The sequence below is a fragment of the Haplochromis burtoni genome, unplaced genomic scaffold, assembly GCF_018398535.1.
Source record: "Haplochromis burtoni strain Fernald_Lab_line unplaced genomic scaffold, NCSU_Asbu1 Contig_213, whole genome shotgun sequence".
Lineage (NCBI taxonomy): Eukaryota > Metazoa > Chordata > Actinopteri > Cichliformes > Cichlidae > Haplochromis > Haplochromis burtoni.
Window position 1 is genome coordinate 970,182 of NW_024582574.1, and position 25,044 is coordinate 995,225.

At 41.4% G+C, this 25,044-nt stretch overlaps 1 protein-coding gene across 9 annotated transcripts in view; it reads left to right on the plus strand.

The window, feature by feature from the left end:
• Positions 1 to 25,044, plus strand: part of fat1a (FAT atypical cadherin 1a) — a 78,116-nt gene that overhangs the window by 34,068 nt on the left and 19,004 nt on the right. For 7 of the 9 annotated variants that reach the window (XR_316730.3, XR_316731.3, XM_005936761.3 and 4 more), the window contains exons 5-14: positions 4,124 to 4,453; positions 5,319 to 5,535; positions 6,753 to 6,821; positions 7,400 to 7,539; positions 14,896 to 15,171; positions 15,370 to 15,580; positions 16,048 to 20,121; positions 20,715 to 20,911; positions 21,033 to 21,186; positions 22,558 to 22,791. Coding sequence is in view for 7 of the 9 variants with exons in the window: in XM_005936761.3 (XP_005936823.1) it covers positions 4,124 to 4,453; positions 5,319 to 5,535; positions 6,753 to 6,821; positions 7,400 to 7,539; positions 14,896 to 15,171; positions 15,370 to 15,580; positions 16,048 to 20,121; positions 20,715 to 20,911; positions 21,033 to 21,186; positions 22,558 to 22,791 (5,902 nt within the window). In the remaining 2 variants the exon portion in view is untranslated. The remainder of the gene's footprint in view (positions 1 to 4,123; positions 4,454 to 5,318; positions 5,536 to 6,752; positions 6,822 to 7,399; positions 7,540 to 14,895; positions 15,172 to 15,369; positions 15,581 to 16,047; positions 20,122 to 20,714; positions 20,912 to 21,032; positions 21,187 to 22,557; positions 22,792 to 25,044) is intronic. The other 2 variants (XM_005936762.3, XM_005936763.3) reach the window with 1 other exon arrangement.

The following is a 25,044-nucleotide window of genomic DNA, read 5'->3' on the forward strand; positions in this document are numbered from 1 at the left end:
TATGAATTCAGCAGGAAGCTCTTTATTGGTGCAGCAGCACAAACCCTTAAACCCTACAATTTGGCATCCGGGCGCAAGCAGAGCAAATCAAATTGAAGTCCTAACTAGTGAAGTTTTTTTGTGCTAGCCTGTTGTAGGAGAAGAAACCAAACATGTGGGACCATGTGGAACATGTGGAGCAATTAGGGTGGGGGCTGTGTCAGCATTGTTTGCTCCAAATGCCAAGAAGAGTTGGAGGGAGCACAGGGGGCCTTCAGCTTTTATGATGAGATGGATGGGGGTTGGTTGTTGTCGTGTGCCTGTGTGTGAAAGAGAGACAGAGAGAGAGAGAGAACTAAAAGCAGAAAGGCAGTGGGGGAATTTGAGAAAAGGCAAAGCTGCTCTTGATAGATCTGAGTGTGGGCTCTAGCGGCAGGATCACAGGCCTTCATCCTAGGAAGGAGGGGGTGGGTAAATAGCAAAAGTGGGACATGCCAGGACATGCCGAGGATTTAGGCCTGGGACTGTAGAGAGCACATTATAATGTAAAAGCAGAGGTGAATGGACTGCTTGCATCAGTTGTTTGTGGCATGTTTAACAAAGTTGTCAAACATGCCACAAACAACTGATGCAAAAAAACTTGTCCTGATTAATCTGTAAATGTATTAAATGTCAATGAAAGAACAAAAACAAAATTCACATCATATATTTTCAAAATACATTATTTATAAATAACCAGCTATTGTGGTGTTAAAATAGGTAATTTAAAGCTTAAATCCATCTTAAAGCAACAATGTGTAACATTAGTTGAGCAGTGGCAGTCACTGGGGTTCCATCTTCAAGGTGGCAAACTTACTAATACAGGACACGTCAGTGGCTCATCTCAGCCAATTAGAACCGTAATCGTTTACATATGATCGCTTCACTTTTTGCCATTTACTCTCTTCAGGAAATTGAATCCAGGCCACAAACTGTCAAAATGGACTGACTTGGTCTATGATAAAAGTCACTAAGCTGTTTTCACATATGAGCTCCAGAAACCGTCGGGAGAATCAGCTCCAGACATTTTCTTAAGTTATGTTTTCTCAGATGTAGCACACAGCAGGAGATGGTTTTGTTCATTCCCATTCTCACTAATGGAACCATTTGGTTTTGGTGATGGTGGTGCCTGAGCAAAGAGTGCACAAAGCAGGTCAGATGACAGCCACTCACCAGCTGTGGATAGCTGGTACCTGCTTTATTCTCAAATCAGAGATCACACAAAATCCGAGAACACACAGCCTTGGGGGAAGAATAGGCAGATATGTAAAAAACTGTTTAATGTCAGATGTCTCCTCTCCTTTTTTGGCTCCATCTAAGCTAGAGCAGAGTTCTTTTCTATCCACCAACACAACTTGGAAAAGGAATAGCTGACCCGGTTGTAATAACCTTTAACTTAGCAGCCCGGCTCGCTTGCCCCTCGTGTGCTTTCTTGCACAGTGCTTACTCATGACTTTCTGCAAGATGGAGCTTGTTACACCAGATTCGTGCTGCAGCAGCTTGTGCCCCCTATAGCTGTAATCTGCTGAAGTCTGCTCTGAGTGTCTTTGGCAATTAGGTTTTCTCAGAAGATTGTATCACCCAAGTTACAAACTGTCAGAAGAGGCGTTAATGGGGTCGGGAGTGAGAATTTAAGGAAATGCTGATCTTTCTGCGATTTAAAGGATTTATTTAAATACTTCTAAGATGAAGACAATATACATCTTGTTTTCTACTTACTTTATTTTTATTTATGTAGCGCCAAAACGATGTGACCCTACTACAATACATAAAGAACCCCAAGAATCAAACAACCCTTTATGAGCGAGCATTTGGCAACAGTGGGGAGGAAGAACTTGCTTTTAACAGGAAGAAAGCTCCAGTAGCACCAGTCTCAGGGAGGGCAGATATCTGCTGCGATCGGTTGGGGGTGACGGGAGGAAGACAGGACAAAAGACACAGTAAAAGAGTGAGATTTAGAGAGAAGAGAGAACTTTAACTCATTGTGTACCGGTACATTGTCTTCTATGAATGCTTCAGTTTTTCAAGTTGCAGCTTCACAGCAGTGCTGGATTTGTGCTGTGAACAGACTGCCCCCGGTCTAACGTCTCAGTCTTTTGTCTGCTCGCCTAATTATCAGACAAAGGCTTTTCATGTAAATTTCCCAAAGAGATGCACATTGTGATGGATAGCTGGGTAGCTATAGCTATAGGGTAGCACTTCATTTGACTATTTGAAATGGCACTTAACATAAACAAAGCGCCTTGTTTATGTTTATCCATCACACTCTGGTATTCACGCTCTGTTATCTTGTCATCCACTTTCATAAATTCTGCTCATTTCAGTAGCACGGACAGCTGCAGACAGTGAGGGGAAAACAAAAACACATTTCTTTAGTAATTGAGTCTATGGTACCAAATGGTATGTCTCTGACCCTGGACTCCTGACTGCTCTTAGTAAAGTACTTAGCAGATGGTTTTAAATGACTGTGACATTTGTTCTGCCCTTCTACAGCGTTTTGCAGCTTGAAGACAGAAATGGTCATTTCTCCTCCAGTGCTCAGATGCAAAGCTCTCAAGCCCATTTTCTGGGACTTTCTAAAAATTGTGCTTGTTTAGGTCAGCCTGTTGCTGTTTGTTTTCGATTAAGCTCCTCAGACTGTGCGCATTAACGTCCAAAGTCATACTGATGTGTTAAGTCACGGCATAAGTGACAAAGCCTTAGTGTGCCACCAGTAACACTTGATGCAGGGACTTAAATTAGAGCCATTTTAATGATGTAGTTGTTCAACACTGACTTTTATACTGAATGCTTCTGGGGTTTAATAAAACCTCCTGCCTTTAGTTGAGAGCATTTAGACTTAATGTTTATTAGCAGTTCAGAATCTTTGTGTGCATACTTGACACACAGCAGCAGAGTCGGTGCGGCGGGTGCTACCAGACTGAATAGGTGCAGCTAATTAAAAATAATTTTTATCTCACAAGCCAATCTTACCATGATTACAAGGACACATATGAATTTTTTTATTTTATTTTTTTTAAGAAATCATGTTTATCTAAACCTAGTAACTCCACACAATAATTTCATTGCATCAAAAATGTTTCTCTGAAGTAATTTACGACCGGAGTGTTGGACTAACCCATCTCCAGCAATAGAAGAATGCCAAACAACTTGTTCCTGCTGGATAATTGGTTTCCTTTTTAGAATAGACTTTCTGACACCGAATCACAGGGGGGATTGGTTTTAAAAGAATAGTTTGGTTTCTTTGAAATGTGGTTGTATGGGGGTATGTATTGGTAGTCAGCAGATGGTTGTCACTACACCCACCCTAGTTTGGAGAAACAGACAGGAGTCCATGCACTCAGGCTGTACTGCTGTAGGCGAGGTTAGCAGAAACATATTTTAGCCACTTAGCCACAAATCAGTATGCATTTATCTTGTTTTTCACATTACTACTTTGCTGTCAACTGTCCTTTCCAGCTGGAAACTAAAGCGGCTGTAATCAGAGCCACCAGACTCAGCAGAACATGCGTATTTGTGATGCGCTGTGGTATGACTGAGGTATTTCAATACGCCACTTTGGGTCTAAAATAACCTTTTAAAGCACCGAAATCACAGAAAAACTCAAACATAACGGCTCAAAACAGGAGCAGACCAGCAACTGATTGTTTTGATTGTATTTGATCATAATAATATTTATTTTCTAGTGGTGAAAATTTGAAAACTATTTTTTAGGTCACTGCTGTTTGCTTCTCTAAACTGCAGGCTACTTTAGACGATTCACTGACTATAAGTACCTCATAAAAGTCCACCTCAAAGAAACCAAAGTATCCCTTTAGTTCTGCTTGCCAGTTCACTCACTAAAAAGGAAGTGGAAGAAAAGGATAATAAAGTGAAAAAGCATGCCTCTTTCTTTTTTCTTTGTTAATTATTTGGGGCTGCAGTATGATTGTTTTGTAACAGAGTGTCTTAATCTTTACAAATTCCCAGGATACTTACTGTTCTGTTATGGATGCTGATATAATTCACTGCCTTCAGTTTGGGCTGTTGTGACTTGAAGAGATAAGCTCTGTTGAGGGTGATTTAAAGTTCACCTCATCAAATTATACTTTTTCTTTCCTTTCAGGTAACCATCACCGACCACGGCGTTCCTCCAAAATCCACCACTGTTCGCATCATTGTGCAGGTCCTCGACGAGAATGACAACAGGCCGTTGTTCCTGGAGAAAATCTACAAGATCCAACTCCCTGAGCGGGAGAGGCCTGAGAATGAGAGAGCCATGAAGAGGTACCCGGTGTATCGGGTGATTGCGTCAGACCGTGATGACGGACCTAATGCTGAGATCTCATACAGCATCGAGGATGGAGATGAACATGGAAAATTCTTCATCGAGCCCAAGACGGGCCTGGTGTCGTCCAAGAAGTTCTCCTCTGCAGGAGAATACGACATACTTACAGTGAGTATCTATAATCACAGGCTACCTCTCCGTCCTCAGCTTCAGAGTCTCTCAGCGAGCACTGCGCTTTTACAACAGATGCTTGTTTGTTGCTTTATTGTTGTGCTCTCCTCATCCCCTCAAGTTTTATTTGTCTCCACGGTTCTTTAGTTGTTGTTTTGCGTCTTTGTGTTTAAAGCTGCAGTGTAGTATCTGTAAGAGACACTGAATGCTAATTGGTGCACACACTGCTGGATTTAACTCTTCTTAAAGAAAAAATAATTTATATATGCAATTTTTGGGAACTTGTTCCATACACTAGCAATAACAGTGAGAAGATATTCTTAGGATTTATGTTTTCTTTTCTTTTTTTTTGCTGTGATTCAACAGCTGTGTTTGTAAAGATCCAAATTCTTCAGCCACTGATGTGACATCGAACTATGGCTGTTGACAGTTTTATCAGTGTCAGAGCATTATGACAGTTGTTTTGTTGAAGAGTATCTTAAGATTTGGTTGAAAAAAAGTGTTATGTGTGTGAAAATGAATGCTGCCTGTCAATCTTCCGCCTGCAAGGTAAACAAAAAAACCCAAAACAGGATCTTCATGAACACTGTTAGCTGTAAACATTTCATTTGGTAGTGATACTAATTTTCTAATATGCAGACTCAGGTCTCCAAAAGTTGCTCACTGTAGCTTTATAGTACAAAACACAGAATCACCAAAGAAGTCCAGACACAAGGCGTTGCTTATCCTGATGCAGACATCTCAGTGAACTTTGAAGGGTTTCAGGGAGATGAACTCCTCTGGAGCTACACAGAAAGTAATTTGGAGAAAAACCATCACATAACAGTTTGTAACACAGACTTCGATTGTCTGCCTGTCTTAGATTAAAGCTGTCGACAATGGACGACCTCAGAAATCCTCCACTTGTCGTCTGCACATTGAGTGGATTCCCAAACCACAACTGCCAGCCGACGTAGCTTCCCTGGCTTTTGAGGAGTCCCCCTTCACCTTTTCTGTCATGGAAAGCGATCCTGTGGCACACATGGTGGGCGTCGTGGCCACTGAATCCTCCGATGTTCCCGTGTGGTTTGAAATCACAGGTAGGGTCTCCTTTACATTCATATTTCATGTTGAGTGCATGCATGCTGTATAAATGCTCAATTACTGCTTTATAGATAGAGAAACACTTTAGTACTAACACAGTGTATGTGTGTAGTGTGGCTGAGCGGATGATTAGAAACAGTAACTTTAAATAGAGATATTTTATAGTGCATTAAGGCTTTAAGTTGTTTCTTATATAAGATTGCATTTGATAACTCATTTGAGCAGCCAGCATTAATCCTTTCGTAGCGATGTTAGCTGTCTTACACACCCAAAATGCAAATAAATAAACTTTTTAAAAATCTTTCTCTATATTTTTCTCCATATTAAAGACACTTTTCCATTAAATGTACACCATATAAAGATGCAAACATCAGGTACATTATGACAGAGAATTCCGGTGTAAATGGTCAGTCATAATAGAGAATAATGCCCGATGTCCTCTTTGATTGCTACTTTGTCTTAGCAACGTAGCAGTGACTGACATTTTGGCTTTCAGCACAAGTTCTGTCTGCCCACTTTTTAACATATGGAAAATGATGTTAGTAGGCATGCAGAAATGAGCAAAACAAGCACATAAATCCCCCCGTTTGGACTGTAAATAATCTCAAACAAACAAGCAAAAAGAAAGGTGAATACAAATGTTTCAGCTGAAGATTAGAGACCTTATGTAAGCTCCGTGGCAGCTGTGGTTTCTTAATCAGCCTAAATATGCCTAAAAGGTGTTAGAGCCTGTATTTCTTTAAAGCAGTTTACTCGCCAGTGTGAAAACTTGAGGCCATTTTTCTCCGTTTTATTGCTCGTGCAGTTACAGCTCCCTGTCTTTGTAAAGCTGTTGGTTGAAATAACCGAATTGCATCATGAATCAGTCGGCCATAATCGATAAATATTGATACTCCTCCTAGCTTTTTTTGTGTGAGGCGGCTGACATGTAGTATATTTCCTTACAGTTTTAATTAGCAGCTGTGTTTTGAAGTGTTAAAACATGATTCATCTTTGTTTGCTTTTGTTTTTTGTATTGTAGGCACTGTGTGCATGAGAAGATTTAAAAAGGCTGTGTTTGGAAATGCCTGCCTCTTCTCCCTTCCTCCCAGCCTGTCTTTCCTCTAATCAATGTCTGACTGACACATCTCTTTTTCTTCTCTTCTTTCTCCGTGCTCTTTCACTGCTTTCCCTTTTTTCTCTGGAATGTTCTGTTTGGTTGGATATTTGCAAGACGGCATAGAGGATACTGAGATGTTTTACATCCTTCAGATGGCTTGTGACCACAACTGTACAGCAGAAGGTATCTGCTGAGATCTCCTAATAGGCTGTGCTATATTAAGAGATCATCCTGCATTGTCTGTTGGTGCTGCCCGTTGGCTGTGGTTGACTTGTGTTGTGTTATGGGACTGATGTTGTGCCACATTTTTCCACTAAAACCTGTGACCTGATTAAAAGTCTCACAGGGGTTAGGAAACCCTCCTCCTCATTCTGTGTGTGAATTAGAGCTTCAATTTGTAGCAAGGTTCACCATTACAGTTCAGAAGTCTTTTTATAAATGTCTGTCGTGTTGTTATCCAATCATCACTTTGCCTTTTTGTACCCATACTTTCAGTGTTTTGGTTAATTGCATGAAATGGCTATTATGTGGGGAATGTTTAGATAGAACAGGAAATCTGCATCGATAGCTAATGACATCAGCGTAAGCGTATCTGTTCATTATCTTCGACTCCGGCAGAGCAGAAAATTGATGTTTATGTGTCCATCTCTGTGCCCCCATCTAGTGTTTGTATAACCTTGCTACATGCACAGAACTAAGCAGTGATATGTCTCTAATCTTCAGTCTTTCCATGTTTGTGCAAAAAACATGTTCTTCCACAGGTGGTAATTATGACAGCCGCTTTGACGTGGGCAAGGCCAGCGGAACCTTGATTGTAGCGCGGCCCCTGGACGCAGAGCAGAAATCAAATTACAACCTGACAGTGGAAGCCACGGATGGAACACGAACTGTCAGCACCCAGGTAATTGAAACACTAATGAAGCGGTTGGAGGCTGATGAGGCAGTTGTCATGATTCTGTTTTCCTCATGGGAAATTGCACGAGTAAAGAGGAGGGTAATGAGTGAAGCGGGCGCTAAACTGTCTTGTTTGTTGGGATATGTTGATGTCCTCTCATTGCATTCAGCTGAGCAGGAAAAATGGCGTTTTGTATGTGTGAACCTCATTATATACCTAAATGACTTGAGACACAAAACCAATGAGACGATATGGGATGTGTTGTGGCGAAGCTGTGATGTTTTTCCGTTATATGGCGCTGCCTGTGTTTATGCATGAGGATTTTTTACTTTTTTGTTTATCAGATATGAAGACAGATGTTTCAACAACAGCAAGAACAAACATTTTAGTAAAGTGGGCTTTAGTCACTTAGCAAGAGTTGAATAAAGGGGATCGATACCCTTCTGGTAACTGCTTACTTAGGGTTTTATGTGGGAATATTATATTTGCTCAGTGAATTTTTAATTTTCTTTTGTTGGCAACTAGTAACTCTGTGACTCCCTTTAATACAGAGGTGAGTGTAGGTGAACTTTTAACCTTTTGAGGAGCAGCCAGATGTTTTTGTTGCTTCTTTGCTGCTGAAAAGCTTCTGCTAACCATATCCTGGTTGTAAATTTGTATTTCCTGGGGGTTATCTTTTTGGGTTATATATATATATATATATATATATATATATATCCCAAAAAGACAAAAAAAAACTTGAGAAAGAAAGTTTTTGTAATCCACTTTAAAGTCGTCATAGGGGTAGGCGGCATTCCTCTTCTTCCTCTGTTCTCCCCCTTCACAGTTGCGCACTGAGCACCAAGAATCTTCCATTGTCTCATTCCTGATGCGGAGCTGCTGTGATGATGGTGCTGTCTAGCCAAAGTCTTTTTTTTTGTCTTTATTTTTTTTCAAGTGTGCATTCTTGAGCCCGCTCAACTCCTCCCCTCTGCTGTGTCTCTCCCTGAACCTGTGGACCTTCTCTTTCTTTTTTCCGAGAGGAACAAATTGCCTCGGCCTTTTCTGAATGGAATGAATAACTAAATATGCAACAGATACAGTATGCTGCTCCCTGGCTGATACCAAAGCTGAGCTGCCATGATAAAAGCTTTTGAGCATGCAAGTTGTCTTTGTGCAGACGGTCATGCCTTGTCCATGAGATTTTGAACATTTTTACATGGTAGTTTGGGTCATGTGTGATGGCAGCATTCACGATATTTTGTCCTTTGTCCTCAAAGGGGAGCATCAGAGGACTGTAGCTGGAAAAGAATCTATTTGTTGTCACTCTGTATGAATAAAGCCTTTCATCATCTGGCTACTGTGCTCCACTGAGCCTTGGATGAAGCGCTTCTTTCACTGGCATTTTGCAGCTCATCCACGGAAGCAGCACGTCCTTTAGTTTAGTGCAAAACCTTAAAAAACACTCACAAAGTTGCTGTTTTCTGCATCCGCCTGCAAAGCACTTTCTTAAAAGCCCTGGCAACAGACACTTATTTAAAAGCCTCTCAGTGATATTGTATGCAGTGACATTTTAAGTCAATTAATCACATTCAAAGGTTAACCTATTCAAAAGGTCTAATTCTCAGTGTAGCCTGATTTTCAGCAGGACCTTCTGTACTTGCAGCCCTTTTACAAGTGTAGGGGATGAATTCATTTATGCTTTATATAGAAAACCCCAAAACCTCAGTTTTTGTATATAATTGTACGAATTCCAAGCATCTAGACTTTTGCTAATGCCATGACATTTTTTAAAAGCATATTGCATAAAAGTATATCAGAAAAATATTGTATTCATCAGCAGTGTTTTTAAGTCGTGCAGTAAAAACTGAACTCTTGGAATGGAAGTCCAGTATATAGTCTCATTTTAATGTGCCGTCCTTCACAAAATCTGAAAAATTTCATGTGCAGCTCGCAGAATATTGAGTGATGATGACTTTGAAGGATGCTCAGCTGTATGATTTATTCCATATTAGCCATCAGTTTCTTTATTTGAAACAGGTTAAAGGAGCATCACTTGTATATCAGAACACACATTTTCTCATTGGTTTTAAATGTGTTTATTTATGTAAATGCTATTGAAGCTGTGACTTCTTTGCTCCCTTGCAGATGAGTGTTGTGTATGATATTGTATACCCAGCTGGCCACTGTAGGTCAGCTGTTTTCTGTTGAGGGATAGGATTTACAGAATTTGTGCGCTCCATAAACCACATTTGTAGGTGGGTCAGCTGCTTTAGATATGCTGACAGGCAAACGGTGACTGAAAGAGGTATACAGACTGTCTGTAAAGAATATTGTTACCAGAGTTTGGCTATATACTAAAAATAGTTGGATCCATATATGTTTCCAGACTGATGCTTTTTAAAAAAAATGTGTATAGAGACATATTAAGTTACAGTGATATTATGAATATGAGAGTAAAGTGGAGACTCTCTTTTTTAATTTGAGAGATTGAACAAAAGTACTGCATTAACTGCCATTTTTTTGCACAGTTTATCAGGGATTTGTGTTTTTAGAAATGTAATTTCAAAGATGTGGGCTACTCGATTATGTAGGGTCAGAATTTGACCCTATGAATTTGGAAGCTGTTGCAGTAAAACATCAACATGTGGTTAAAGGAGCACTGCTTGAGCTGCAGAATCCAAGCAAATTTATCTTAGAGAGAGCAGAAACATTACAAATTGCTAAATCATCAGAATACGGTGGTAGAGTGGAGTTGGCTAAATCAAAAGATCCTGGACATTCATAAAGACAACAGTGGTGGATGATCGTAGGATACTTTTGCATGATAAAGAAAAATTCATTCACACTTCCACCAACAGCAGAACACACTCCATATGGTAGCTATGTTTTTATTTGAGTCCACGATAACGAGGTAGTGTAAGCTTAAGAATAGGCAGCAGCTGTACTTTCTGCCCATTCATTTATTTTTTCAAATGCAGCAAAGTGGTTTACTGGTTTAACCTGATCTCAATCTCATCAAACCAGATTTACTTGCTGAAAACTGAACTAAAGCAGGAATAGCAAAGAACAAACAATTCATTTGATATCTTAAAAAGCAGGGAAAATATCGAAAATTGAACCAACAGTCCAAAAATATAGATCACAGTGAAAACGAGCAATTATTTTTACTGAATGTTTCTCACACAAAAAGAAGAACAAAAAAAACCCCAAATCATTATAAACAAGACTTGTGTTTGCCTCCGTGTTTTTTTTTGTTTTGTTTTTTAATATTATTGCTATTAAAAAGAACCGCAGGTCCTTGGGATAGGATCAAGTTTTGACATGAGTTAATGAATGAATGCCGGTTGACTGTCCCGTATTATTGGGAATGTTGTAAAGGCCCTGAAGATTTGGAACACTGTGTGATCTGAGTGTTTTGGCTACCACCTTGTTTTGTCATGGCATTCACGCCATTTGCTCTGGCGTCAGGGGATAGTTCTCTTTCACTGTCAGCTCTACTCTTACTGGGAAGTGAATGGTTTTTGTAGCTGTTTTATATAATCGTGTTTGATTTTTAAAATAATGTGTCAGGCTACAGTGAAATGTATTAATTTACGCCTGAAGGCAGGTTTGCTTGCTTTTGATGGCGGCCTAGTAATGTAAATCCCCCGGCTAATCATCCCGATTGTACAATGTTGGGATTAAACAGTAATGAATTTGCTCACCTCTGTGCTCGCAACAGTGAAATCAGTCCAAGAAGACAGGATTTCAGCAGGAAAACGTGCAAATGAGTTGTTAATTGTTGAGTATGACAGTGTTTTCTTTGGGGATAATATGTTGCTTATTTCCAAAACAACTCCCACAGAATTTCACTGCAAATTAGATCTGCTCACATAAACATACACACACACACACACACACACACACACACACACACACACACACACACACACACACACACACACACAGCACCTTATGAAACCTCAAAAGTCGGACTTACCGGTATATATTCCTCAAATCAAAGTCATGTGGAAGCTGTGCTGCCAGACGTGCTGGCCTATTTTCTTTCTCCTAGGAATGTTTTTTTCCTTTTCTTTTTGTTCTCCATCTTTTTCTAGCCCCCTTTTGTCTTTCTTTCTGTTTTTCTCAGGTTTTTTTTTCCAGAAATCTTTATCTTTCTTGGCTATGCCTTCAGAGATGATGATAATTCTGTTTGGGTAGAATAAAGTGCAAACAGGAGTGCTGGACCTGTGTGGATAGTGGCCTCTGTTAATCCTGTTTTGGGAACATGTTTGAGTACTCGGTGCCAGCGGCCCCCCTTTGCCCAGAACCTGCCACCTGGCAGGGGGGCTTCCTCTCCTACGCATGGCACAGGAGGACAATGAGCACAATGAAAAGCTCCCCCGTGTCCTGTTCTGAATACCTCACAAAAAAGGTGTTTTGTAATTCAGGAGGCACTGTTTTAAATACGCTTTTGTTCTTGTACATCTTTTTTTTTTTTCAAATTAAAATGACATGCTGAAAATTGAAAATGATTTTTAATCCAGCCCACTGGGGACTCCAGTGGTAATATCAGTATGAGGGCCTCTGGTTTGTGGGAGGTCTTTGGAAAACAGTGGGCCAGTCTGTCGTTCTTTCCGTATGACCGTTGTAGATCTATGAAGGCGTCGCTGAAGTATCAGCTGATGTAGACGAGGGGTGCCGCATTCCAGCTCGGGCACCTCATAGCCAGGAGCTGCGCCAACAAGGCAGCCTCGGCATGCAGCCCAGTCCCCCCCACCCACCCACCCCATCTCCAGCTATATGGCATCCTCCTTTGGCCGTGCAGAAGTACCTCAAGCTGTTCTGCTCACAATCTGTTCCTGGTCTCCCGTTTCTTCTGTTATCTCAGTCCACATTACAAAGACTCTCTTTATGTCTCACTCGACTGTTGAGTTTATTTACTCATGCTTTTTTTTCTCATAGATTTTTTTTTACCTTAAGTATCAAAGCTCATTATTGTATCACAAACTTTTTTCACTCATTTTTTTTCAGTCACATCTTTTATTTGTATTTTTCCCCCCTTCCGCAACCTGGTTTCTAAATTTGACCATTTCCCTTAGCCGCCTTTAGATTTTCACTGTCACTTATCTTCTTTACCATCATCTTACTGTCACAGCACTTTTTCCTCTTTAGTATCTCCATCTATCACGCCTGTGTCTCAATCCCAATCGTGTTCCTTCTCAGCTTTCCCAGGGGAAGCCATATACAAAGACTACAGAGTTCCCTTGTACACCAGCGTTTCTGCTGCGGTCAGGCTGTATCGTGCTACGTTTGTGATGTTTGGGGGCAAAGTCCCTTTGAAGTGCTGTGGCGCTTTCTTGCAAAGGGAGAAGGAGAGGGAAGTTTGTGCGCATATAGGGGTGTGAATAGCTTTTTGTGGGCATTTTAAATGGTATAGATTTGTACACTGTGTATAGATGCAGATACCACTGACCAGATTCCATCCTTTCTCCTTCTCGACGGCGCTATCAGTTCTCGCCACCTTACTCACTCTTCACAAGGCGTGTTATCTGACGCTGGCCAGATTGAGACACATTGGGCAGCCTCTTTGTGTGCATGTACGTGTGGAAGTGTGCAACTTAGGAGCCTCTCCTGGTGTGTGTGCGTGAGTACGTGCAAGCGTTTGCGTCAGAGTATGTAAAAGGTGGATTAGAAGGCATCTGCAATCTTATTCTATATGATGTCTGTGTTTACATGAGAACACATGTTTACAGTGAGATAGTTTGTCATGTTGCTGAGCATGCAACATGCACCACAGGCCTAGATTGATACGTTTTTTTGAGATTTGATGTCGCATTAAAAAGGATTTTTATTTATTTTTTACCTTCTTTTTTATTAACAGTGTGATATGGATTGCCTATGACACATGACTTGTGGCAAGATTACTGCACTAACAAACAGCAAGCAGCCCAATGCTCCCCCTGCAAGATGACATCTGTGAGCCTCAGCAGCATTGCCAGCATCACAGCACAGAGCAGATTGTAAATGTTATCAGTCCTGTCAGGTTGAGTCTATATTTGTCTCTGATATAGGCTCACAGTGCTTAGCAAACAGTATTATGACAACAGACAACAGCGGGCAGTTGTTTTGACCAGAGATCTGACAAACCCCAGTCAGTTGTGAGCCGTTACCTGGTCAGAGCTTTTGTGATTTAAGCCCCCTTCAGTCTTCCTGCACCAAACAGGTCAGCATCGACTGCTTTCCTTACGGGACATCACCCCCTGGTGTCTGGTATGCAGGTGTCTAATCTGGGCTGATCCCTTTGTTCACCATGTTTGGCAACGGTAGAAGTCCCTCGCTGGTCTGGGAAACAGAGATCGCATTCCAGCAGCTCTCCATAATCCTCTGTCGGAAGTCCAGTAGACGAGTGGCTGGTGTTGATAAAACACGCTCCCAGTGGAATTTTACAGTTTGGGATGTTAGATTCTTTGTTGTTTGTGCGTGTGTTGGGGGAAAAGCACAGTAAACTACACTTTGTACATTATCCAAAGAAAGAAGCGTGCATGTGCAAAAATTAGTTTCATAAAGCGTAGCCTTTGAAAATATTAGGAGGGGTAGCAATATTAGCACAAAAGTAACACTCAGCATATCCTCAAAGTTATATTTGTTTCAGGCTTTCTAATACAGAAGCATAGTGGGATCACTAGACTTACTTCAGCACTCCCCGATCATTTGATTTCTCACACATGCACTCTCTCTTTCATGAACTGCTCATGTGTGTAGCTCAGAATTCATTTAGATTCATTGCGGTTATTCAGCATTGATTGACTGTTAGCAGTATCAAGTGGCCATTCAGATAAATTATTGCTTTTGCCATCGCATGGATCGATCGAGTCTGTGTCAACACACTACTGCTTATTTTTGCAGAGATCAGGAAAGTGATTTGAAAATAATATAGTGTATATGTGTGAATGTGTGCAGACCAAAGTGAGAGAAATGGTTAAAATAAAGATAAAAGTGTTACTTGCATATCTTTGGACCATAGTACTGAGCAGTGTTGAAGCATGCACCAGAGCTGTGATATCTAATTATTTACCAGAAGCTTTATTGTTTGGAAATCATTATTTGGTTCTAGACAATCAAATACATTTACAAGCACACAATCGTTTCACCACTGATCAGTTGGTTATTGAAATATAATTTTGAATATGTAAACTTATCCCTGACCCTTGTCATTTGGTTGCTTTAGAAATATCCTCTTGGTGCTTTTTATTGAGTAATGGCTCACAGTACTTTTTGACAAAACCTAAAAAGCCTTACATAACAGCCACTAAAATATTTTTGCATGTATCCTTTGTGATATGAATTAAGTCAAGTGTATAAATGTAACTTTGCATGCAATTTATTTTTCTCCTGTAGGTGCTTATCCGTGTCATTGACACCAACAACCACCGGCCGGAGTTTTCTGAGAATGTTTATGTCGTGAATGTCCCTGAAGACAAACCAGCGGGGAGTGAGGTCCTGCAGATCAGTGCTGTGGACAGGGACGAGAAGAACAAACTGACCTTTACTCTCCTGAGCAGCACTGATCCGTTCAGCCTGAGGAAGTTCCGACTAGACCCAGGAACCGGCACCCTGTATACCACCGAGCGACTGGATCATGAGACCATGCATCGTCACATCCTGACTGTCATGGTATGAATTGGTAGAAACAGACTGAACTTTGTTGAATTCCGAGAAGTTCTAGCATATTGTTTAACAGAGTTCATGTTCAAATTGATTTCACTGTTTTAAAGTTAAACATTCAAGAAATTAGTGTAAGGTTGAACACTAATCGCTGCTCTTTCTCCTCCCCTGTGTGTCCTTCTCTTTCATAAAAAATGACCTTTATAGGTTCGAGATCAGGACATTCCTGTTAAGAGGAACCTTGTGCGCGTTATTGTCAATGTGGACGACACCAATGACAATGCACCCTGGTTCATAGGCACACCATACTCCGGTCGAGTGTTTGAATCTGCTGCCGTAGGCACGGCGGTGCTCCAGGTTACAGCTCTTGACAAAGACAAGGGCTCTAATGCAGAGGTTGTCTACCACATTGAATCAGGTGAATGCACGCTAAGTTACAATGCTACTCTTTTTAACCCCCATTTTTTCCCCCTCATAGCAAAAATCTTTCATTGCAAAACATTGCAAATGAAATCATCTAATAAAAATGTATGAGTCATCAGTACAGCTGCCCTCTGGATATGAATGAAATACTCTGAGAATATTGAATATTTTGTTTAGGGGATCTTCAAATATGTGGGAGATGGGCACATCCCACTGAGAATCTCTCCTACAATAATCTGTTATGTGAAAACAAGAGACATGCTTCAGTTAGACTTTGAGTTTGTATATGTGCATATTTGAAGTAGCTGAGATGGGAATATGATGCATTGTTGCTCCTTCTGTTTTCAGCCAGTTTTATGACTTAGATTGATAAACTGCTAGTACAATCCAGTGCTCATTAAACACATCTTTCCAGTACAACATACAGAAAAATCTATTCTTCTTTTGTCTTTTCTCTCACAGGAAATGTTGCCAACTCATTTGCTATTGACCCTGTCCTCGGGACAATTACAGTAGCCAAAGAGCTTGATCGCAACAGCAAGACAACATTTGAACTCACTGTTAAGGCATCAGATAACGGAGTACCTCCGCTGTCAAATACAACCACCGTACACGTTCTGGTAACGGTTTCTGACAATGCAGTCCCCAGATTTACCGGAGAGGCGTTTTCTGCAGAAGTGAGCGAATCAGCCCTTCCTGGAAGTTTCGTGACCTCGGTCACAGCCGTCAGCCAGTCGTCTGTTTTCTATCAAATAAAAGGGGGCAACATCAACAATGCGTTTGATATAAATCCAAACTCGGGAGTGGTTGTAACACAAAAATCTTTAGATTATGAAACCATCGCTGAATACAAGCTTATCATACAGGGCACCAACATGGCTGGACTTGCCAGCAACACAACACTTACGATTCATCTAAAGGATGAAAACGACAACGCTCCAGTCTTTGACCAGAGGGAATTTCAGGGTGTAATCAGCGAGTCGGCCCTCATCAATAGTGTTGTACTGACCCGTGAAAACACACCTTTTGTCATTCATGCCACTGATGCCGATTCTGACCAGAATGCTATGCTCATCTATCAAATTGTTGAACCATTTGCACATAACTATTTCGCCATTGACTCGAGCACTGGAGCCATCCGAATTACATCACCTTTGGATTACGAACAGAGGAGTGTTTTCCGCTTCACAGTCCAGGTCCATGATCTAGGAATGCCACGGCTGTTTGCAGAGACCACAGCCAATGTGACCATTGAAGTAATTGATGTTAATGATTGCGCACCAGTTTTAAGCCAAGAGCAGTATGAGGCAACTGTTGTAGTGCCAACATACAAAGGGGTAGAAGTCATTCAAGTCAGTGCTACAGATGCAGACTCTGGGCCTAACTCCAAACTTCTCTTCTCCATCTCTGAGGGAAATATTGGTGATAAATTTAAAATGGATCCCATCACTGGAATAATCTCCATTCAGAATGTCACACAGCTTCGGAGCAGATATGAGTTAAAGGTCAGGGTTTCTGATGGTAGATTTGCCAGTGTTGCTGTAGTGAAGATCAGTGTACAGGAAAACAAGGAGAGCAAGCTGAAGTTCACCCGGGAATCTTACAAAGCCTACATCCGAGAAAATTCCTCTGAGAAGAAGACTCTAGCGGTCATTGCTGCTGTTGGGAATCAGGTGAATGAGCCTTTGTTCTATAAAATATTAAACCCTGACAGCAGATTTGAAATCAGCCGCACATCTGGAGTCGTTTCAACCACCGGAATCCCATTTGATCGTGAAGTACAGGACACATTTGATGTAGTTGTTGAGGTCACAAGAGAAGACAAATCTGAAGATAAGGCTCATGTTTTAGTAACTGTGACTGTGGAGGACGAAAATGACAACGCACCTATGTTCGTGAATCTTCCCTATCACGCCCTGGTTCAGATGGATGCAGAGGAAGGCCAGGTCATTCGGCAGGTGACGGCAGTGGATAAAGACTTCGGCCCGAATGCAAACATCCAGTATCAGCTGAAGGAGCAGCATGATCACTTTCAAATTAGCCCATCTGGTGAAATCTCACTTAAAAAGAAATTTGAGAAAGAAGCCCTTAACACAAACTTTGTTATTGTTGTTATGGCAAAGGACAGTGGACAACCAGCTCTGTCAGCAGAAATAGAAGTGCCAGTAAGAGTTGTGAACAAAGCAATGCCTGTGTTTGAGAAACCGTTTTACAGCATTGAAGTCCCTGAGAACATTCAGTTGCGCTCCCCTGTGCTTCACGTACAGGCCAACGATTCTGAAGGCCCTCGTATTGTGTACACCATCTCTGAGGGAGATCCTTTCAAACAGTTCTCAATTGATTTCAACACAGGCGTCATTCATGTGATTCAGCCTTTGGACTTTGAGATGCATCCTGCCTATAAATTAAATGTAAGAGCCACAGACTCTCTAACTGGAGCACACTCCGAGGTCTTTGTTGATATCATTCTGGAAGATGTCAATGACAACGCTCCTGTGTTCCTGTCAAAGACCTACTATGCCAATATTTCGGAGGCCTCTGTTATCGGCACATCTGTTTTGCAAGTTGATGCCAAAGATTCCGATACTGGTAATAACCAAGAAGTATTTTTTCAGTTGGTTGAGGAACGGGGGAAGAGTTCTGATTATTTTACCATTGACCGCAACACAGGAATCATTTCTACAGCTCAAGTTCTCGATCATGAAGAGATCCAGCAACACAAGCTGAGAGTGCGTGTGGTTGATGGAGGAGTTCCAGCACTTTCTAGTGACATCATCGTGACAATAGATGTTACTGATCTGAACGACAACGCTCCAGTTTTTACCGAGCATACTTACAGAACTACCATCAGCGAACTGGCGCCACGTGGGCACTTTGTCAGTCAAGTCCAAGCATCTGATCCTGACAGCTCAGACACAAATAAGTTGGAGTTTTCGATAATATCTGGAAATGAAGATCAGAACTTTGCCATTAACAAACACACCGGTGACATCACCATTTCCAACCACCGCAGGCCACATATGCAACCTCTTTACAATCTTAACGTATCGGTGTCGGATGGTGTATTCAGAAGCTCAGCCCTAGTCACCGTAAAAGTTATTGGTGCCAACTTCCACAGCCCCACCTTTTCTCAGGTGGACTATTTGGCAGAGCTTGTTGAGAATTCCCCTGTTGGTACCTTGGTAGCAGAGGCAAAGGCAACCGATGACGATGAAGGCATTTATGGGCAAATAACATATCAGATTATCAATGACTTTGCAAAGGACAAGTTTTCTATTAATGAAAATGGAGAGATTTTCACTTTGGAGAGCCTCGATCGTGAAAATACAGAAGAGAAGGTTATTCCTATTTCTCTCATGGCTAGAGATGGTGGTGCAAAAGTAGGCTTCAGTGTTGTCAATGTAATTCTTACTGATGCCAATGATAATGCCCCACAATTCAGGGCAGGTGAGTACAAAGCCACCATTGCATCAGACGTCCCAAGAGGAACCTCTGTGGTTAAAGTTGCTGCTTCAGACACGGATGAAGGAAGCAATGCTGACATCGAATATTCAATTGAGGCAGATGCTGAAAATGTTGAGGAAAACTTTGAAATCCACCCAACCTCTGGGATCATTGTAACCAAAGAAAGCCTCATTGGCCTTGAAAATGATATGTATGCGTTTTTTGTGAGGGCAAAGGATACCGGAAACCCACCCAAATATTCTGTTGTACAGGTTTACATCAGGATTGTTGCACCAGAGACGCCAATTCCCAAATTTGCCGAACCACATTATCGTTACACAATATCTGAAGACCTTCCTATTGGCACAGAGATAGATGTGATTCAGGCTGTGAGTGAGCAACCAGTTCTTTACAGCCTAGTAAAGGGCAACAATCCTGAGAGCAATGAAGGTGAAATGTTTGTTGTAGATCGAGATAGTGGAGCGCTGAAGCTTCAGAAGAACCTCGATCATGAGACAACCAAATGGTACCAGCTCACTCTGGTTGCCCAAACCAACTATGAAAATTATGAGATAGTTGCATCTGTAAATGTAAACATCCAGGTGAAGGATGTGAATGATAACACACCAGTCTTTGAGGCAAACCCTTATGAGGCTGTCGTTGTGGAAAACCTTCCAAGTGGGACCCAGGTTATCCAGGTCAAAGCCATCGACCAAGACTCTGGAACCAACGGCCGGATCATTTACAGCCTTGACCCCAAACAGAACTCGCCCGAGATCCCTGAGCTGTTTGCAGTCAATAGTGAGACTGGATGGGTCACCACCTTAAAAGAGCTTGACCGTGAAAAGACTGACAAATACAAAATTTCCATCTTAGCAACGGACCAAGGGGAGAAAGTCCAACTAATTACTGGAACCACAGTGGAGGTAACAGTTGGTGATGTGAATGACAACCCACCCCGCTTCACTGCGGAGATCTACAAAGGCACAGTCAGCGAAGACGACCCTCCTCCGAGTGGAGTGATCGCTATCCTCAGCACCACAGATGATGATTCTGAAGACATTAATAAACAAGTCGACTTCTTCATCACAGGTGGGCATTTATTATTTTGTGAAACTGATAATTAGTAAGCCAGGAGTTTACTCTCTACTCTTTTGTGTAGCAGTTTTTCATAAACAGAGCTTAGGGGGGGATTATGGATTCACGCCACTTAATATCATGATAATATCTCATCTTTGAGACATTACACAGTCCCGTTATCTGTTAGGAGTTATTGCTAATCTGCTCAAGCTCTAAACAAATATTTAGGTCATTATACTACAGAAATGTATAATTATCTGAATAGTGTTTTGAAATAGACTGGGCAAAAGTACTTCCTGTGGTGCTAATTAGAAACTGTGAATATGTATGTGAAGTCAAGAGGAATCAGAAACCAGCATGATAATTAGCCGATGTATATTTTCCTCTCCTTAGTTTGCAGATTGCTTGCCTACCAATAATAATATTTGGTGTAAAAATTGGAAATTATTCTGTGAAAGAGCAGAGAATATTCCGATTATGATTGCAGGAATAATTAACTGAGGACAAATCACGTAGCCTTGTTTCTTTTTAACAAGTTAGGTTGCTTTCTGCTTCTTGGTTGCTGTTCATGCTAAAGTGGAATATTTGTCTTTAACCCCAAACAGGAGGAGACCCACTAGGCCAATTTGCCATTGAACATATTCAGAATGAATGGAAGGTCTCTGTCAGGAAGCCCCTGGACCGTGAAGAAAAGGACAATTACCTCCTTAACATTACTGCCAGTGATGGCATCTTCACTGCCAAAGCTGTTGTAGAGGTCAAGGTGCTGGATGCCAATGACAACAGCCCAGTATGCGAAAAGGTAAAGTCCTCTTTGCTCTGGTTCTGCTCTTAATTTCAGTTTGCTGTCTTGTGAGTTTTCTTGGTTTTCACTTTGATTTCTTCCCCTCTTCCGTTTTCCTCCTCCTGTACCTGCCTTCCAGTCTGTGTACAGTGAAAGCGTCCCAGAGGACTCCCCTGCAGGCAGGCTTATTTTGCAGGTTTCTGCCACAGACGCTGACATCCGCTCAAACGCCCAAATCTCTTATGAGCTCCAGGGAGTTGGATCGGAATTGTTCATCATTGACTTTGTCACAGGTGTGTATCTGTGGGGTAAAAGACATTTGCTTAAATACTGCTCTGTGGGAAAAAAAGAGAGCGTTGATCGTGCGGTGTTCTAAACTTAGTGGAAAAGCATGTGCTCTGTTTATATTTTATGTGAGTAATTTGTCTCTTCTTTCTTTATGAGTCCATCTGTGTCCGCAGTCATTGAGTTAGATTGCTTTCCAGCTGTGTTGAATGCATTTATGATTATTATGGGAACAGTATGCAGGACACTCATGCTAAAGCCACTCATGAAACACGCTTAGCCCTCTGCTTGGAACAACACGATCTGAAAGACAGCTCAGCGTGACAGCAGTTTTATGTTTTACATGAGAGTTGTCGGGGAAAAAAGTTATTGTTTGTGTGTCTGCGTGTGCGAGTTTCAGTGGATGCAAATTACTGTATTGTCAGCGTTGGAAGAAGCAAGATGGTTTTCTTGTGCCCTGTTGTTATTTACTTATTCAAGAGCCAAGAACATTTCCCTGCAGGGCAACTGATAGACCCACAGTGGCACTAAAGTACACAGTTGCAATACTTAAGATTGAATTTATGGCCACTATACTTCTTTCCTGCAAATAATTTCTTCTGGGAGACCCTCTAAATCAGAGATTCACTCTGACTGCTGTGTTGAAAAAAGAAACCACAAAAGAGGAAAAAAGAAAAACCACAGTGCAGGTTAACCAAAGAAGTATGCAATCAAAACCACTTGGTTTGAACAGCTATACAGCACATCTGCTGTTTCACAGAATCCTTGAGTATTCTGCCTTAATATGCGGAGGCTGACACCAGAGCAGACAATAAGGCAACAATGTCATCCCGCTGTCTTTTGGCAGCCCTCAATTTCGAGTTTTCCAGCAGCAGGGCTACTGTTATGCAGCGGGAGTGTGATTTATTTATTTTTTTTCAGTGCAGACAAGTAGGATTATTGCTGATGAGACCCGCCAAGAGGCTCTGGAGTTTTCCAGAGCAGTTGTGGTAATGTTGGCTGCTTGGTATCCCAAGACATTTCCAGGCTGCTTTTAGCTGCCAACTCTGATGTTTTCCTTCATCACCCCGCTCCCTTCGCTATCCTCTTCGTCCTCTCTTGCTTCAATTACTTATTTATTCTCCTCTCTACGCGCTTGAAAGCCTTCAGTTGTTCGGATGGTTTTCACTTGGTTAGTAAACAGTAGACAAGAGGGTTACATTTCTTTAAAATGCCTCAGGTTTGTCCACTCATACATAAACTTAGCATTTTGATTGATTTTTTTCTCTTTTTTTCTTGTACACATTTGACTTTTATGTTGTTTTGACACCGACTCTTCCCCAAGAGCCCGTGTCTGCACTTTTGCATTTCTTCTCAAAACCTTCCTGTCTTACCTTCAGGGGAGCTGAAGACCTCGCAGCCCCTGGACCGAGAAGAGAAAGACGAGTACAGGTTTAAAGTGCGTGTGGTGGACGGAGGAGGGCGATACTGTGAATCTGACATTCATATTATTGTGGAAGACGTCAATGACAACCCACCGCAGTTCTCAACTGACCCCTACACCATCACCGTCTTTGAAAACACAGAGACGGGCACTTTTGTGGCAAAGCTGTCAGCGAACGATTTGGATACTGGTGAGTTTTATTCTCTGGCACATTCTAGGTAGAGGGCAGCTGTTATTTACAGTGAGGTGGAAAATCATAAGAACGATCTTGCGCAACTGTAAAATTGATGCAAGTCTTTATTGATACAGATGTGCAGCAATAAAGCACTAATTACCCATAGACAAATTTCATTTGAACACAGCAACTATCAGACACTGCTGCTGTAAGTGCCGAACTTTATTGCACATATGAAAGCCATAATTTGACAGATTTAACACTGAAACAGCAGGTCCTTAAGTTTAGACCGTGATTAGTTTGTCATTACACCACTTTGCTGGACCAAAGGATGACGTATAAAAACCCAGCAACTCATGAAGCTAATTTTAGCATCCTGTATTGGTTGATATTTTAAAACTAAAACCCCTGAAAAGGCTGTTTGATATGAAAAAAGTCCCAAGCCAAAAAAATTCACCATTTTCATTTCTACTGATCTATGAAGAAGACGCGGGTCATCACTTCCTGTCGCTTCACACTTGGAGAGATTAAAAAAAATAATAATAAAAAAAAAAGAAAAGAGAAGCAGCCTTTAAACTCCGAGTTGCTGAGTATCAGTCTTTTCACACTCCTTGCCTCACACACGTTCATGCAAGACTTCAGATCCTTCTATTCTTTCTCATACAGAATTAAGGGAAGAAGACATTATATTGAGAATGCGTTAAAAAAAAGCTTCATAACAAATCTCTCTGATTAAACCAGCCTATTGGACCAGAACTAATAAAATGTGTTTTAGGCAAACATTTAAGCTTCCAAAAATGCAATAATCTCAGGAAGCTGGTAAAATGTGCTTAAAATGCAATTAATGGCAACATATTGCATTGCTCACGATCACAATAAAAAAGCATATGCACATGTGATACGGGACTGTGCTTCTGAAATACCCTTTAATGGGTTGGAATAAGCAGTGCTGACTTGCTATGAACAGGTTATTATCTCACCATTGTGGAACAGCATTGCACTAAATGGCAAGAGGGAGGGATAACAAATGTGAATTTTCATGAATGATCAACCCCTCAAATTAAAAGCTCTATTACACTCTAATGAAATTCTTCTCTCTTCAAGTCGAATTCTCAAAAGAGATGATTGCAATTTTCCATTCGCCTGGTGCAAAGCCACGGGGCCACATATTTATCTCAGGCGTCTCCTCCTTTCAGCAAACATTGCCAATCACTAAGAGGCTCACACTCGGGTAGGCCGGAGAGCTTGAAGCGTGCAGTTTAAGTCTTTTTTTCTTTCTCAGGAAACTAGTGGACCTTCCGTTCCAGATTGCACCTTGGGTTTAATGAAGCAGAACACTCTAGCTTGAAAAACCATTTCAGCCTGTTAGCTGACAATCGACACGGTCTCTTTTTGTTTCCCTCCCCTTTTTTTGGTGGGGGGCCGGAGTGACAGCTTGACAGAATGAAAAGGATGCTAAAACTGACTCCCTCAAGGAGAAATGTTAAATGAAAGAAAAGAGAGGGGAAAAAAGCTGCCATTAAGACATTTTTCCCTGGAGGCTTTGCTGGCAAAAAATTTACTTTGCATTTGATACATCTGGGCTAAGGGTACTTGAAGGAAGGGTGGAGGAAAGAACAGTGCTCCCTGCAGTTTAGCCGGGAGCAATAATTATTTAGACATACACTGCATGAGCACAGAGAGGCATTTGATCAGTATTTCTCCTGCATATGGGTGTTTCACACATTTCTTTCCTCTCTGTGTGTCGGCCTAGTATATTTGATTTAGTTGCAAGCTTGAAGCACAGCTGGCAAATCCCAACCAGACACACAGGGTGTACAAAAAAAATAGGCTTCATAGCTGACCCAATTCACTCCAGCTTCAGTCAACTGTCTTTGTGGCCGACGCTTAAAATGCAAAGCCTAATGTAACCCTCTTCCCACGAGGAAAGAGTTGCTTTATCTTTTTATATTTTTCACTGAGTGGACTCATTCTTGGCATTTGCTGCTATGTGCCATGGCCTTCGTGATCGCTGTGCGATGTTTGATATTTACCCACATTGCCAAGCCACTATTCGACCCACTGTTACAATCTCTGAGAGGCCGCACTTATCAGTGTGGGATGATTATGAAGCAGACAAAGATTAAGACCCAGACTGATGCCCTTGATCTGTGATAAACTTTGGAATTTCTTCTCTGATTTTGCTTTGTCCTTTTATCACTCTACCTTGGTCAGAGTGTGTCTCTCTCTTTGCTCTCTGCATTGCCCCGTCAGTTGTTTCAGTGTGGG